General features: G+C 46.2%; 1 protein-coding gene across 7 annotated transcripts in view; it reads right to left on the bottom strand.

Moving 5' to 3' along the window:
• Positions 1-3793: 3793 nt before the first annotated feature.
• Positions 3794-17436, bottom strand: part of SCUBE2 (signal peptide, CUB domain and EGF like domain containing 2) — a 64756-nt gene continuing 51113 nt past the window's right edge. For 3 of the 7 annotated variants that reach the window (XM_087433244.1, XM_087433241.1, XM_087433245.1), the window contains 7 exons: positions 16042-16209; positions 15140-15301; positions 14373-14570; positions 13149-13301; positions 8719-8798; positions 8601-8639; positions 7118-7443 (listed from right to left, as the gene is read on the bottom strand). In XM_087433244.1, coding sequence (XP_087289370.1) covers positions 7291-7443; positions 8601-8639; positions 8719-8798; positions 13149-13301; positions 14373-14570; positions 15140-15301; positions 16042-16209 — 953 coding nt within the window. In that variant the 3' untranslated portion in view covers positions 7118-7290. The other 4 variants (XM_087433246.1, XM_087433243.1, XM_087433247.1 and 1 more) reach the window with 2 other exon arrangements.

Genomic DNA, 17436 nt, shown 5'->3' with positions numbered 1-17436 from the left:
AGTGAAATGGGAGAAACCAGCAGACTGTGAACCCATTTAAAAAGTGTATCTTGGATTTAACTTCTCAAGTCTCAAGAAGTGGAAGACGATAATGATCCTAGTTAACATTTATCGAGCCCTTACCACATCCCAGGCAGTGTGCCAGGAGTTTTCCACACGTGAACTCATTTGCTTCTCACAACAACCCTATCCAGTAGGTACCGTCATTATCTTTATTTACCATAAAAGGAAACTGAGGCACAGAGAGGTTAAGTAACTTGTGCCAGGTTACACAGCTATTAAGTGGCAGATCTAGGATACAAATCCAGATACTGCTGAGGACATAATGGGAGTCTTGGAGAAAATGAGCATTATGAAACATAAATCTTAGAGAAATCTTTCACTAAGATAAACAGAGAGAGTGCATTCTTAGAAAAGTACATTAGGAATACAGGGAGGGGGATATTGGGTCAGTGATGCTGCTTGAGTCACCTCAGCTCCTCATTGGAAGCCCTGAGTGAGGGTTTACCAAGCTTCTTATACTTGCCCCACATCACCTGCAACTCCAGCTTTGGTACCTGATGTGGCTGCTAAAAGCTGCCTTCCTCAAGCCAAGTCTGCTGGATCTAACATCAGGGTTCCGGGCACCTAACCTTGCTTTGCCCCCATCACCATCTTGCTCCATCGTCCATGGTTTTATACGATGGACAGGCATCACATACGTGCAGCTGCATTGGTGCCGTGTGATGATCACCAGTTTGTGTTCATGCATGGTGAGTTACCCACAAGGCTGCAGAGGGCTGAGCACAGCAGGCCTGGCAGGGGCTCACCACAAGCTCACACTCTTTACCGCCACGCTCTTCTGCTGGCCGTGGCCATGTCAGTCACACGTTGCTGGGTCTGTCCTCCCTGGGGCATCGGTTCCATTTCCTGCTGAGCAACTATTAACTGTTTTTCAGTCACAAAGTGTGTAAGATAAGGGAAAGTCAGCACCAAAGCTCAGATTTGAGGTAGGTTCGTATTCCTACTTTTTTGTACTGTGTAGGAGAAAGACAGAAAACTCCAAACTGTACCTCAAAGTTATCCTTCAGTCCTAGAATAGGATATAGGCTCAGAATAGGATATAGGTCCAAGTGAGGGGGCTGTGGTAGCTCTTGGAACTATATGTGGTGAAAATTACACAAGATTACAATTCAGGGGTGATTTTTTCCCCTCATTCTTTCAACTCCTTTTTCCTCCTGTCTCAGCAGTATGTATCTAGCCTAGCATAGTGCCTAGATCATAACAAGCAATGAATGAATGTGGGCTGTATGAAACAACATCCAATCAATCGGTTGTCAAACTATAGCCCTGCTCCCCAACACCCCATGGGTAACATTTTGTCTTGAATTACGGGTATTTAACCTCCAAGGCCATGCGTTTTACAACCACTAGGTGGCGCCTGTCCTAGGAATTGCAAAATGGCTTGTTCACAACTTGGAGCTTTGGTCAGCCTAGCGAGAGACGAAACATCAGGTTCTTGCTGGATGGGTAGCTGTGCTCGCCAGGGCCAGTGCTGCCAGGCTTGGTTTAAGGAGCCAGTGCCCTGGGAGGGGACTGGATTCACGATTCCAATGATGAGGTCACCTATCTAAAATAGCAACTCCTTCCCACTGCCTCCTCATTCTCTATCCTTTGGCCCTTCTTTATTTTCTTTATAACAGTTATCACACTTGACTTTACACTACATGTTTATTTGTTTATTTCTGTCTCCCCTCACTAGAATCTAAACTCCACAAGAGCATTTTGCTCACTGCAGTCTCACCAGCTCCTACAATACGTAGCACTTGAAAGCCCTCAACAAATACATTGCATAAATGAATGACTGAGCAAACATATAACAAAGAATTAGTAGTAACTAAGGTCTGTAGTCACATTCCCCTAATGAGATACTCTGAAAACCAAGCAATGCTGAGTTATTATCATTGTTTGCAGTAGGTGGGTTTAATTTGAATCCCTTTTATTTAGCTAGAGCAACCTGCCTGTGAATTAGAGTGGTTTCATTTTCTAAATCTATTTTGATCCGACTGTGTTCTCTGGAAAGTGATCCCTGCTGAGTAGTTATGTCTTTGTGGCTGTTGATCACAGGAGCAGTCTTGCTGGGCCATCAGGCCCCTGAGGATGATCTCCTGCAGGCTGATCAGGACTGCTTGAAGGAAGAAGGAAGCAGTGTTCCACAAATATTCAGGACACCCCTGAGCTGGGTTCACAAGCCCCTGGGGTAGAAGACGTCACAGAAAGGGAGTCTAATCAAGGCTTCTAATTTCACATGGATGGGCCACTCCTGGCCACTCGCAGGACCTGGATTTGGAGGCAGATGATGGCTTGTCTAGCAGGAAGGCCATAGGTAACAAGGCTCCCTCGACTTGGTGAGGAACCTCTTTACTCCAGCCTCATCTAACCCATTTGCCTCTCAAATTCTGACTAAGAGTGATGTAGACTTGGGTAAGGCTCTCAGGACCCATCCTGCTGTGTGAAAGGAAGCAGAGATGCCAACACCCTAGTTAAGAGGCATCTCTTCTGGGTTGAGAAGATCAAGGCTGGATCTGGTGGGGGCCTCTGGATTTCCCAGTGCACAAGCCCACCGGCTGCAGCAGTTCTGCAGCAGGCAACAGCCCTGGAGCATCTTCCTGCAAAGATCTGCCCAAGGGCAAGCAAGTCCTTGCTTTGTGCGGTGCAGCCACCACCTTTCCCAAGTTACCACATGATAATTATAAAATCACCTGTGAGTGCCTACAGACAACACACTTCCCAGCTCTGAGAATGATTCAGAGGAAGCAATTTTCCAAAGTGAAGATAATCATCGGTTAGTGTGAAAAGGCAGACACTCTTTTATTAGCATTGGAAACTCAAGGGAAACGTTACTAAATCCATAAATGCAGCACTTCAGTAAATGGCTCAGGAACAATATCCACAGCTAGAAGGAAGGACTTGTACAGATTCCACTCCCACTCAGAGTTCTCCCCCAGAACCAGCTCTCTTGGAGGGAAGAGAGCTCTCCATGTACTTAATAAGCTCCCCATGTACTTAATAAGCAGCTCCTCTAAGTCCAGGTCCCTGCGCCCACACAGGGAATCCCAGGATTCAGAGCTCCCCGGTCTTCTTTTATCTACTTTTCTGAAGAGACCTCAACCAGGCTCATGTTTTTATTCTGTGACATTAAAATTCATATTCCAGCCCTGACCCCTCCTGGCTTCATAGAACCAATTACCTATTTGAACTCTCCATTCAGATGTCTAATAGGCATCTCCTACTTAGCATGGCCAAAACTGAACTGTCGCTCTTCTTTTCCAGTGTCTTATTACTGCATAAGAAATCACCCAGGGCCGGCTCCGTGGCTTAGCGGTTAAGTGCGCGCGCTCTGATGCTGGCGGCCCGGGTTCGGATCCCGGGCGCGCCCCGAGGCACCACTTCTCCGTCCAACGCGAGGCCGAGTCCCACGTACAGCAACTAGAAGGATGTGAACCTATGACATACAACTATCTACTGGGGCTTTGGGGGGAAAAAAAATGAATAAATAAAATCTTTTTTTTTTTTTTAAAGATTTTATTTTATTTTTTCCCCTCAACGCCCCAGTGGATAGCTGTGTGTCGTAGCTGCACATCCTTCTAGTTGCTGTATGTGGGACTCGGCCTCAGGATGAACGGAGAAGTGGTGCCTCGATGCGCACCCGGGATCCGAACCCGGGCCGCCAGCATCGCAGCGCGCGCACTTAACCACTAAGCCACAGGGCCGGCCCAATAAATAAAATCTTAAAAAAAAAAAAAAAAAAAAAAGAAATCACCCAAAACCTAGTGACTTAAAACAACAATAATCATTGATTTTGCTCACAGGTCTGTAATTTGGGTACACCTCAAAGGGGACTGCTCCGGAAAGCATCAGCTGGAGAATCCATTCCCAGGATGGCTCACTCGCATAGCCAGCAAGTTTTTTTTTTTCCCCCCCAAAGCCCCAGTAGATAGTTGTATGTCACAGTTGCACATCCTTCTAGTTGCTGTATGTGGGACACGGCCTCAGCATGGCTGGAGAAACGGTGTGTCGGTGTGCGCCCTGGATCTGAACCCGGGCCACCAGTAGCGGAGCACATGCGCTTAACTGCTAAGCCACGGGGCTGGCCCTAGCCGGCAAGTTTTGCTGGCTGTCACCTGGAGCTCAGCTGGGCTGTGGTCAAGGGGCCTTGGTTCCTCTTCACACGGCCTCTCCACAAGCTGCTGTGGCTTCCTCAAGGCATGGTGACTGAGTTCCCAGTGTGAGTTTCCCAAGGAAAGGAAGTAGAAATTGCCAGTGTCTGAAGTCCTGGGCCCAGAACATTACTTCTGCCATATAATATTGGTCAAGCAGTCACAGAGCCCAGATTCAAGGGGAGGGGAAAAAGACCCCCAACTTTCTATGGAGGGAGCATCAAAGAATTTGCAGACACATTTCAAAACTGTCACCATGTCCCAAACCTGCTCCTCCTGCAGTCCTCTCCATCCACCAGCTGCTCAAGCAACTAAAAGTCATCTTCAGTTGCTATCTTTCCCTTCCCTTTCCATCCAGCCTTCATCAGCAAGTTCTGTTGACTCTCCCCTGAAACATGTCCGGAATCCTTCTGTTCTCCCCTCTCTACTACCTCCACCTTCCCAGACAACCTCATCTCCCCTTGGATGACTGCTTGGCTGGTTGCAATAGTTTGTTAACTGCTCCCTGCCTCCATGCCTGCTTTCTAAAATCTATTCTTCAAACAGTAACCAGAGCTATCTTTTTAAAAAACATCCCACTTCTCTGCTTAACCCCCTCCAAAAGCTTCACAACATATTTACAATTAAACCCAACCCCTCATTCTGGATTCCAAAGCCTGATGTGCTCTGGCCCCTGTCCAGTGCCCCAGCCTCATCTCACACCATTTGCCTTCTCACTAGACTGTGATCCACACACATGCTTGTTCCTGCCGACAGCCTTTGCACTTGGCTTTCCTTTCTCTCGAATGCTCTTCCCCTTGATTATCCCAAGGCTGGTTTCTTCTTGCCATTTAGTTTTCAGTTGAAATAGAATTTCCCCCAGAGAAGTCATCCACCATCCCCCAACCTAAAGTAGCCACGCAGTGATCTGTTACATTAACCTGTTTCAATTCTCAGCATAGCACTTACTACTAGTTGATACTTTTCATGATGATTTATTTGTTCGTTGTCTGTCTCCTCCCTCTAAAATGTAAACTGCATGAGGGCAGGGACCTTGTCTGTCTTGTCACTGTGCATCCCTAGGGCCTAGAACAGTGCCTGGTACAGAGCAGATGTTCGATAAATATTTATTGATTTAGCAGGTAGCAACAGTAGCCCCAGCCAGCCAGCCTTCCAACAGGACCATAGCATCTCCTAGGGTGGTTGACGGGTATAGAAAGGAAGCTTCAGGAGGGCCTCTGTGGCTTGTGCTTGTACCAGGAACACAGCTCTGGTGCATGGACCTGCTCCTGGAAGATGCTTCACAGAGACCAGGTTTATGCGGCCTCCTTCCAACCCCCTGTGTATTCCCATCCCTAGCTTTCTTGTGAAATCAGCAATACAGAATCAGACAGTCGTGAGCACAAAGTCACTAATGTGCTTGGACAGGATGGCGCAGTTCAGCTCACCCACCTCCACGTCGGTCGGGTCACTGACTCAGGTTATATTACATCTGAATTTTCATCTTATGATTAGATGCAGAAATGTAGGCCAAGTCCCAGTATTACAAATTCCAAGTGCTTGTATTAATGATTATGTTAAAAAAATGAAGATGTTCCAAGTTTTGAAGAGAAATTTGGAAATGGGTATTTAGGACCCATCCAAATAAAGAAGAAAAATTTGATTAGGGCTTAAAAAAAATCAATGTTATTAATAGGTTAAAAAAACAAAACCACTGAGGTGAAAAGTGAGTAACATTTGTTAACCATTTTTTTAGTACTTTGGTGGAGAGAATGGACTGTGTACAGAGTTAGTTAGTTTTTTACTGAAATAACAAAACGCCGTGGTTGTGTGTAGTCAGCCCATTCATTAGGGAAGTGGCAGCTTGTTTGATAGGCTTCTTTTTTATTTACTGTAATGAGATTTTTGCCTGTGGATTTAAATTTTTAAAAATTCAATAATATTGAAAATTTAAATTCCTGTGGGAGAAAGTGATTGCAAGGCGCCACTGTGCTGACTGAAAGTGAGATGAATTCTGCAGTCCTTAGAGGCCCGATTTGTGTAGCTGCTTCTGGCAGGGGTGTGACCATCAAGAGAGTGAGACAGCGTTAGCAGTGCTGCTCACGTCTGTGGAGCCGAGGCTGTCTCTGACCTTGGAGAGTGGGGAAGAGAGGCGAACATGATGGGCTGGTCCACACCACGTCCACCCGGACCTTGGATGCCCCGTGGTGGGAAGCCCACTGTGGAAGTAGGACCCTTGGCGGTACCGACTCAGGCTTTGTGAAATCTCCTTTAAATGACGGTGGAATATCCTCATCCGCCAAGGAGATCATGTCTGATCTGAACCCTCAAGTCCCTAACGCAGTGCCCAGCAGAGTCTGAAGGCACAGCTGGAGGTGCTAATCAGCACTGTGCACCTGCTACAGGGGGAAGCTGGCAACGGGGAAGGCCATCAATAGGCCTACATTATTATGTCTGTGGAAGTGCTTAGTTTTTATCTTTTTGTTTCTAATTATTTCTGCTCTAAGTATTTTTAATGATCACTGCTTAGAACTCAAGCGCCTGGAATCAAACTTAGGTCACACAGGCTGGAGAAGGTTGTGGAGAAATGGAGTCCTCCCTGGTCTCAGGTGGATGGATGCCACCTGGAGGGCTCTCCCTCCCTCCCTTCCTCCTTTCCCATTCTGCCTGGTCAGAGCCTGCACCCAGGTGCAGAGGGCTCCCTTAGGGAAGGTTGGGCCAGAGGAGGCTGAAGTTTCAGACAAGGCAGCCCCTCTGTGTCCTCCTTTCCACCACAGCCCCTTGAGGAGGAGTGAGGACCAAGAAGGACAGGTGAGTCTCACCTGAGCTGACTGAAGTCCAGCTCAGCCAGCCCTTGATGTATCCAAGACTTCTGCCCACAGCAATGGGAAGCAGGTGCGACTCAAAGCCATCCTCAGTCCACATCCACAATGCTGGGAAAGAAAAACCAAGTTCAATTTACCAAAATATCTGTATTATCTATAAAAATTGAACTCTAACGAGTCACTGCTATTGGAGGCAGCGATATCCGACTATGCTGGCAGCAGAAGCAGATGGCTGCATCCCACCAGCCCACAGGCTGAACAGTGTACTGAGTGGCATGTGGGCAGACTCATTTGTAAGGCCTCAAAAACCTGGACACTTTGGAACGTAGCAATCGGATGAAAGATCTTGGAAACATCTCCCGGGACTCCTGGGCCGTGTACTTGAAATAGTTCTGGGGGTGCGCCAGGACATCAAACAGAGCCTTGATCAGTTTCTTATCCTGAAAAGAACAGAATTTTTGTTACTGGGCCAAAATATTTAAACATTATGACATTTTGCCAATGGAACTCTAATGACCCACTGTTAGGCAATAGGGTGATCAGCTGAAAAGCACTCTGTGAAAATTGTTTCCTCTGATTTTTATCTTTTTTCCAGTTTTTATTTTTCCTAATTATCTACAAAAAGCATATATTACTTTTATAAAGGAAAATTTAATATATAAAAAACTTTTCGGGGGTGGACAAAAGGGGTAAAAGGAGTACAATATATATGGTGACGGATAAAAATTAGACTATTGGTATCATAGCCTAATTTGCAACAACATGGATGAACCTGGAAGGTGTTATGTTAAGTGAAATAATATGATATTGGTATCATTTATTTGATAATAAAATAATGATATTGGTATCCTTGGTCCCATTTGCAACAACATGGATGGACCTGGAGGGTGTTATGTTAAGTGAAATAAGCCAGACAGAGAAAGACAAACACTGGATGACCTCTCTCATATGTGGAATATAAACTAACACACGGACAGAGAAAACAGTTTGGTGGTTACCAGGGGGAAGGGAGTTGGGGCGTGGGCACAAGGGGTGAAGGGGCACATTTATATGGTGACTGACAAATAATAATGTACAATTGGAATCTCACAATGTTATAAACTATTATGACATCAATAAAAATAATTTTTTTAAATTAGACTATTGCTGGTGAGCACAATGCAGTCTATACATTAATCGATAAATAATAAGGTACACCTGAAATTTGATACTGCTATAAACCATTATGACCTCAATAAAATAATAGTAATAATAATAAACTGTTTTCTTTTTCTAAACCAGATGAGACGCAACATTGGAATTTGGGGATTATCTACAAGGTTACTGTTATGGCAAGTGTTTATTGATAATTATTTATAAGTATCTAAAATTTGGTGAACTTCAGGCCTGAAGGATAAACAAGGAGCCAAGAATCTTCAACTATTTGGAGAATGAACACGCAAACACTATTTGTGGCTGGCTTAGATTTATGATAAACAAGTGTCCCCCTGCTTCTCCCCACGTTTCCAATTAAAAAATACAACTTCACTTTACAACTCTAAAAACAGCGACCTGAATTTTTTTTAAAAAATAAATCTGGTGAAGATATAAAACTGACCTTAGCCCAGAGCAGGCTTGGTGTCTGAAAGGAAGCAATCTGGAGAGAGAGGAAAACCTTTCTCAGGGTGCTTGAGCTCTGTGGGTGGCTGCCACGTCCAGCTTAGCTACCTACTCACCTTCAGTATCTCCTGATGATTCTCAGATGCATAGAGCCTGCCGTCTCGAACTATGTCTTCAATGAGTTCCTGGTAGTCCTCTGTTGGAATGAAGGACATATTTTGCATTTGTATGGTTTAGCTACTTCCAAACTCACTCTTTCTTCCATTTTTTTATAAGGTTCTGAGAAACACCCCTTCTGTCGCTGCAATCAGAACAATGACCACTCTGATACTAAGAAGGCAATCAGAAGAGAACTTCCACAGACTCCCCTACCACAGCCTCTCACCTACCAGCATCTGCATCTCCTGTTCCCTCCTCCCTCAGGTGAACCCTCTGCGCACTAGCCAAGGCCCATCCCTCCACTCTGCTCACCAGCTCCATCTTCTCTCAGCCAATCAAGGGCATTGTTCCAGTAATTTTGCCCTTTCTTTCCTACATGATACAATTTTCTCTCTCTGCTGGTCTTTCCCACCAGCATGCACACATGCTGTTATGTCTCTGATCCAAAAAATATCCCTCTTGATCTCATGTCTCGCTCCAGCTTCCATCCCACGTCTCAGCTCCCCTTTGTAGCAAAACTCCTTGAAAGAATTGTCAACACTTACTGTCTCCAATTCTTCTCCTTTCTTTCTCTCCCAAACCCAGTCCGGTCAGCTTTGGCCCCCACCACTCCTCCAAAACTGCTTGTTGAGGTCACCAGTGACCTTCATGTTGCTAAATCCCCAAAGTCAACTCTCAAGCCTCAGCTCCCTTGATGCATCAGTAGCATTTGACCTGGCTGGTCACCTGTTCTTTTTTTTTTTTTTTTTGTGAAGAAGGTTGGCCCTGAGCTAATAACATCTGTGGCCAGTCTTCCTCGTTTTGCTTGAAGAAGATTGTCCCTGAGCTAACATCTGTGTCAATCTTCCTCTACTTTGTATGTGGGATGCCACCACAGCATGGCTTGATGAGCAGTATGTAGGTCCATGCCCGGGATCCGAACCCATGAACCATGGGCTGCCAAACTAGAGCGTGCAAACTTAACAACTACGCCACTGGGCCGGCCTGTGGTCACCTCTTCTTGATCCACTTCTTCACTTAGTTTCCACACTCCATGGTTTCCCTCCTGCCCCACTGGTTGTTGCCTCAGAGAATCCTTTGCTTTTCCTCTCCCTGACCTCTTACTGTGGGAAATTCCAGGGCTCGTTGCTTGGGTCTCTTCTCTTCTCTGTCTATACTCACTCCCTGGTGAGTTCATCCAGGCTCCTGGATTTTCTCTCCTCCTCTTTTCTCCTTTTTTTTTTTGTCTCTGTCCTTGTATTATGTAAAACAATCAATCCTCTTACCCACCAAGCAAGGCTCTTCTCTCCTCTTTTTTGAATGTGGTTGGGGGCAGGGAGAATTTGGCTGACTGGGGAGGGAAAAAAGCTATGTTTGCTTTCTCATTAATAGTTTTTGGTCCTGACATACACATTAAATGCAGTGCACACCATGTAAACCTTCTCCAAATGCAAATCCCTGCCTTTCAAAGTCTAGGCTATTTCTTACAGTCATAATTCAAATCAAGCATATGCAAAATATAATCTTTTTCAAATTCAAGGCAGAAAAAAATGTCTCTTTGTATGCATATCATGTGCAACAAAACCAAACAAATCACGGGCCGGCCCCGTGGCTTAGCAGTTAGGTGCGCGTGCTCCGCTGCTGGCGGCCTGGGTTCGATCCCGGGCGCGCACCGACGCACCGCTTCTCTGGCCATGCTGAGGCCGCGTCCCACATACAGCAACTAAGAAGGATGTGCAGCTATGACATACAACTATCTACTGGGGCTTTGGGGGAAAAAAATAAGTAAATAAAAATTATAAAAAAAAACAAACAAATCATAGGAACATCACTAGAACTGTGTGGGAGGAGTTCTTGAAAAAGTTTCTCCTAGTCAAGGGCTGGTAAATGGAAATTAACAGCATAATACCCATAATTACTAATTTAACACATGTACAATATCACTGGTACTCTATTCATGTGGTATCTTTCTTCTGATTCTTTTATTTTAGTGGATATAAAATATGAGTAGGGGTACAAGTTTTTTATCTGGAATTCCTCTGCTGCAGTCTCCACCTCAGAGAACTGGCTTCTTTGGATGACGGACATTTTACCACTAGGCACGCCAGTTGCTGCACTGTGTTCTGGTGTAAGAGAGGACTTGAGAGCTGTTGCCACTACACTAAATGCTTCCAGACTGCTGTCTTTACAAAATAGTTCCTCTGCTTTTAAGAACTGCTGTGTCTCCTCACTTGCTCCAACTGTCATGAGAAAAGCAGTGAAGTGTTGTAGGTAAGACCTCAGGCCCTGCAGTCCCACAGACCTGAGCCAGACCCAGCTCTGCAACTTTGTCCTGCTGTGACCTTGGGCCAGTGATGTAAATCTCTAAGCCTGAGTGGCCTCATCTATAAAATTGGGGAAGAACTGTGTCTCCTTCACGGAGTGATTGTGAGGAATGTGCCACATTGAAAGCACTTAACACGTGCCTGGTACTCAGTAATGCTCAGGACATGTCAGCCACGACTACAGTTCTCCCTGCTCTCCTGTGGCCAGTGAGCTAGTCTGTAGTAGCTTCACTTGCCCCTTCTAGATGTGATTTCTATTCTTCTGGGCTTGGAAACTAGATATCAAACTTGTCTGAGATATATATTGAAAAAAAATGACTAAATAGGCACTAAATGAAGACCTAAGGGGCCTCTGCCTGGCCAAAGCAGCCGATTTCAACTATTTTCTGCCGTGCAAGACACACACTCTTGGGCCTAACCAGGGTTATGTGTAGTTTCCCTGGTTCAAGCTATAACTCTTTTCTTGAATTAAAAAAATACCCAGACGTTTTCGTGTGTCACTAAGGCAGAGTTGAGAACAGCGAGACTAAAGTATGTGAGCTTTGGTGACATTTATTCTGGAGTCTCAGTGACTTTTTTGGTTCCTTCCTGATTTCAGATGGGGGAGGTTGTCAGTCGGCTGCTTTCAGGTAGGTGAGGTGCTCTGTCTCTCTCAGCAGAGCCACGTGGGAGGCATTTGTGTCCACCTAGGAGTCTGAGACTAAGAGCCCTTGTCTTGGGTGTTTGACATGGTTTCAGGCACAGGGATGATGACTCTAGCTTGTGTCACATGGTAGAAATAAACTGTGTGAAGTGTTTTTAGGAAATCCATAGAGTGTTGTCTTTCCAAAACATCTCCTTTTGGTGCTTGTCTGCCTAATAATCTTCAACGGCTCCCTATAAGATTAGATCTACCCTTCTGAGCTTGGCACTCAAGGCTCTTCACAGCCCAACCCCACCCCTTTCTAATCCCATCTCTCACTCCTAAGCCCCATGCACCCTGCCAACTGGCCAAATCAGGCTGTTCATCAGCCCAACAGGCTGTTGATCACCCCAACATGCCAGGTCCTCCATCCTTTTGTCTATGTCGTTCTCTCTTCCTAAATGCTCTTCTCATTTATAGGAAAACTTATATGTTCTCTCAAGACCCAAATCTGTTGAGACTTTGCTCTACTCTTTCTAAAAACCCATGCAAAATTAACTGCTGCCCCTTCTTCTATGCTGACACAGAGCCTTGTACCTGGCCTGTTACAGCATCTATGACAATATATAATTTTTTGTGCCTCTGTCACTAACCATGTTGTCTCCAGCACCTAGCCCAATTCCTGGCACAGTAGATGCTTATTAAGTATTTGTTGGATGGATAAGTTCATGAATCAACAGATGACTTTTCGCCCAGTAGACTATGAGGTCCTCCAGGACAAGGTCCAGGTCATTTTGTGTTCCTAGTAAATGTTTCTTGACCAAGTCTCAGAGCTGGGTAGGGCCCCAGGGCTCAGATGGACCACCCCTTCATTTAATGAAAAGAAAATGAAACCAGAGAAGTCATCTGATTTGCCCAAAATCGCACAGTGAACTAGTGGCAGAGACAGAACCAGAACTTGGGTTTTTTCCCCCTCCTTAGGATTTCATATAATAAAAGCCACAATCATAATAAGTTGATATTTACTGAGCATTTACTGTGTGCTGAGCACTGCACCAAGTCCTCTACAGATGATCCCATTGAATCTCACATTAAGTCTAATGATTATCCTCATTTACACATTAAGAAAATGAGGCTTAGAGATGGTAACACACACAAAGTCACAGAAGAGATTATACCCAGGCTAGCTGACTCCAACATCCATGTTCTTACCCACCAAGCTCTGCTCACTTTTATTTACTTTCTAAAACATCTTTTCATGTTTTAGAACCATTTATTATGTGTCCTCAAATGCCTGTTTAAAATTTGGCACTTATGAGTCAGCAATTTCCTTTCTCCTATCCTCCCTGCCTTTCTGAGCACGTGTGCTTGTCAGCAATCCACCAGATGGCCCAGAAGTTGGTTCCGTTCAAAGCAGAGAAGCTCCTTCCACACACTGCAGCCTGAGCTTCACAATGCTTACCATCATACGTCACGTATGGGACCTGGAACCCTCTGGCACTGTTCCCTTCATTGGACTTAAACTGAATCCACAGCTTCTTTGATCTGGAGGTGAAGGCGATGGGGCGTTCGTAGGTCTGGCAGGTTTCATATGTTGTCACAGAATTGGATGACGCTGCCAAGGGAAGTTGAGGGGGCGGGTGGGGTTCAAAACTCATCACTGAGCAGGCAGACAGTGAACGCTCACCTTTTCAAACACTCATGCCATAAAACAAGTTATGCTTAAGAGCTCTTCAGGCCCGGCTGAGCCCTCATAAGGGCCCAAGTCTTGGAAATAGAGTAGATGCAGCTGGTGGTTGCGGGCCCCCAGGGAAGGGTAACTGAAAGGCCCCCCTGCTCTGCAAACAGCAGCAGCCCGGGCCGCAGCACTCAACGCAGGAGCTGAGGAGAGGGCCCTCACATTCCAGGGCTGACCTGCTATAATCTAGCAGTAATCCTCACCATTTACTGCATGCTTCCGAAGACCAGACAGCGTGCTAAGCACTTTATGGACTTTATCTCACTTAACCCTCCAAAAACCATAGGAAGTGGATGCAGTTGTTACCTCATTTATAGAGAGATTAAGAACTTGCCCAGGGTCATGATAACCCTAGGACTAGCAACTATTATCCTCATTTTAACAGACGAGGAAACTGAGGCACAGAAAGATCCAGAATGTATGCTGAAGATCACAGAACTAATAAAAGATGAGCTGGGATTCAAATCCAGGCAGTCTGGCTGCAGAGCCCACTCACTACACTGCCTTATGCTGTGTTGATGGCAGCGTCCCTTTATGGACACTGGGTCATACGTCATGATGGGAGGAGGGTGCCTCCTGGCTGGACCATGCCCTTGGCCTTGGTCAGTCCTCAAGCCATGAGTTGCCTGCCAGGTGAGGCAAGTGTCTGGGGCCAGCCCTGCATGAGCTTCACTGACTCTCTGTGTCCTTGTGAAAGAGGGTCCCCAGTGAGCAGAGAGGGGGAGGCTGACCTGCAGGAGAACTACCTCTGGGGCTCAGCAAGAGGCTTCAACACGTCGTTTTTGTCTAAATTTTGTTTCTTGGCAAACTCTATAAACTCATGTCCTGTCTCTGTTCTAATACAGAAGTGACATTCTAGGCCTGCTTCTCACATTTAAAGCTGGGGAGCATGCCGTCAGGCTTCCCGGCTGGCCCTAGGAGGGGAGGGGAGCAGAGGGTGAGACGCACAGGTTTTCCGCATCACCAGGTAGTCTCCACAGTCGTCCTCTATGGGCAGGAAGATCTCAGGGACCACAATCAAGATGCGGCGCTTGGGGGGTGGGTTGATGGTCCATGTACACTCGGTGTTGGCTGGGTAATTGCCTGGGTAGTTTGGGGATTCGATGTATCCGGTGAAATCGCCCAGCTCCCCTCCACATCTTCTGTCTGGAAGAGGAAATGCCATGAGTTATGAAGGCACAACACAGTTACCACTCTGTCATGGCCTGCGTCTTCCCAAAAAGCCTGTCACTCTTCTGAGTCTGTGATTCCTCCTAGCTGCTTTCTTGGGCATAAAGCTCTTTCTCCGGCTCTCTTCCACCTTCCCCATCAAAACCTTCTCATGCCCTCCAGAAGCCTTTCCTCATCTCTCCAGACAGAGTGAATTGCTTCTTCCTCTGCAATCTGCAGTGCCAGGGACTCATTCTGCTTGTAGGGCCTGGCATATAACAGGTCCTCAAACAATGCTTGCTGAACAGGACTGAACTGAAATTTTGCACCCAGGAGGAAATTACAACAAGTACAGCCTGTGGATGTGCCTGGAGAAGCAGCCAGGATCAATAAAGATGAGTAGCCAGGGGTCAAGCCCTGCTCTTCTTCGGCGCCGATCTGCAGAGCTGGGAGCTGGGCTAACAATGTCGCAGTGAACCTGGGACCCCTGCCACCCCTGCCCCCAGGTAGACCCAGGTGCTTGCCCTCTTAATCAATATGGTGAAAAGCTTTAGAGAGAGACCTACTTTTACACTGGGTTATGTTTGTGGAGCCATCAAAGTCAGTCATAGTATTTCCTGGGCAAGAAACACAACTATTTTTTCCAAATTCAGGCTGATATGTTCCTGCTGGGCAACGAATACATCGGTGAGTGGTGGTGTTGTAGAAATGTCCAGGGGAACACTGAACTGTGGAGGCAGGGGAGGGTGGAAAGAATGAAAAAAAAAAAAGACCGTATTTTCATCAAATGCAACATAAAAGGTTTCACAGTTTGTGAAATAAATTTTTATGGCCAAATGAAGCACTGCTTTCCTACTAATCTGGGGCTCATCAACACTTAATTCCCTAAATAGCCAGCTGCGGTGGGACTTGTGACTCATGACACAGAGAAAAATACAAAGGGAACAAAGCACGGGTGTATCTTCAGAGAGATCATGGTCCACACAGAGTCAGGCATAAATGACCACAACTCGAGTCTTCATGCAGAGCACGTCTGTGAGTATTGGGGGCTGCAGAACTGACACTGGGCTTGGAGTTGGGCTCCTTTAAGAGGCAGCAGGGGTGGGCTCTGGAGAAGGGATAGGACCTGTCCTGGAGCAGGGAGCTCTAGGTAAGGGCCCTGAGATGGAGGAAGGCTGGAAGGAAGGAGCCGAGGAACCTGTGTACAAAACCTGCTCATCTCTCCTGATCGTCCCTCCAGTCAGCCCGTCTGAAGTGGCCAAGGTGGCTGCAGGGGAGACATGTCTGGGGAGTTCCTGTACTCCCTGCACATCCTGCAGGGGTGGATGGAGCTGGGACCTGACCTCCTGGCCACTGGGACACCACACATGTCACCTCTGGGCTGGGCTTAATTGGACCTTTACCAGACTCCCATGGTTCTCAAAAGGGAAATTCAGTTCTGGAAAAAGGCAGGCTGCCAAGTCCTTACCTCTGGTTTCACAGTCCTGAAAGGAAGTGGCTCCCAGGTGTTTGGTGGGGAGGCCTCCTCCACAAGGGAAGCAGGAAGTACGGCCGGCTTCAGGCTGGAATGTGCCCAGGACACAGGGCTGGCAGGGTGTAAAGCCATCTGCAGAATATTCACCAGGTTGGCACAGACCTGGGGGGACCAATGACCCTAGGTGAGCAAGGCCCCTGGGCAGACCTTTTCCCATTTCTCTGCAGATGAGATCAGACTCTGGTCATGCCTGTCACTCTGTGTTGACCTCAGCTCCCACTTCAGTGAGAGAAGTCCTGTCCAGCCCTGCTGCTGACTCTGAGTAGATGGCACGTGAGCGCCTGATGTTTACACATAGGGCTACACAGCATGGTGCAAAGAGGGAAACCCAGGAGCCAAGTGTCGCCTGCTTCCAAAGTATGGGGCAGGCCTGGGTACGCTTCAGAATTAGGACTCATGGTGCCCAGGCAGACCCTGCAATGCAGGAGCCTTCAGAGAAAGAGTTGTCTGCTCTGGAACCAATTCAGTAATTCAACCGAGAAGTACACCCTTACCCAGCTGATTACATCCTAGTGAAATAAAGACTCTTCAGGCCATGGAAGAATCTCCTCCGTTTTACCAATTATATTTACTAAGTCACATCTCCTTACAGTGAGGTGTGTCCTGGCCTGCCTCAATTAGTCTACTAAATCCAGCCAATCCAACCCACGTTGACAGAGGGACCAGTGGCATTTACTTTAAGCACCTTACTTTATTTTTTTTTTTAAGTTTATGACAAGAAGAACAGCCATAAACAAAAGGATTTCTAAAAGCATATGTTCCTTAGGAATTAGCTTGTCATTAGCAAGATGCTATAAAAATCTGTTGTCTCTTGTATTCCTAATCATCTCTCCTCTGTTAATTTTTATGGTCTTCTTTCCACCCATAAGTTACAGATATAATAGCATTTAACGAACACACACCTAAGGGAGGAGACTGGAGTCTGTCAGACCTGGGTTCTGATTCCAAATCCTCCACTCCTTGGCTGTGTGACCTTGAAGGAGTCACTTTAACCTCGTAGAGTTGTTGTAGTGACAAAACCACCATATGAATAATTCCTGTAGTACACTTAGCATGAAGCCTGGTATAGGCAAGTAGTCAATAAATGTCAGCAATTATTATTATTATTACTAATATTCTTATTACTATAAATATATCTTAATAAGGTCACATACAAGTGAGAACAGATGCCCCAAATTGCCTCCTTATCGACTTTGCATTTAGTTCCGGGGTTTCAAAACAGGCAAAGATATGGGAGGAGTCACACAGTCAATCTGAGGATCTGATTTTTCAACCAGAAAAAGTCCTGCAGTTGAGTCTGGGGGCATTGAGCTAGGAAATAAAGCTGGC

This window comes from Ceratotherium simum, chromosome 7 (genome assembly GCF_057802395.1).
Source record: "Ceratotherium simum simum isolate JZ-2026a chromosome 7, ASM5780239v1, whole genome shotgun sequence".
Classification (NCBI taxonomy): domain Eukaryota; kingdom Metazoa; phylum Chordata; class Mammalia; order Perissodactyla; family Rhinocerotidae; genus Ceratotherium; species Ceratotherium simum.
Note: the sequence above shows the minus strand (reverse complement) of the source record. Positions and strands in the feature narration are given on the sequence as shown.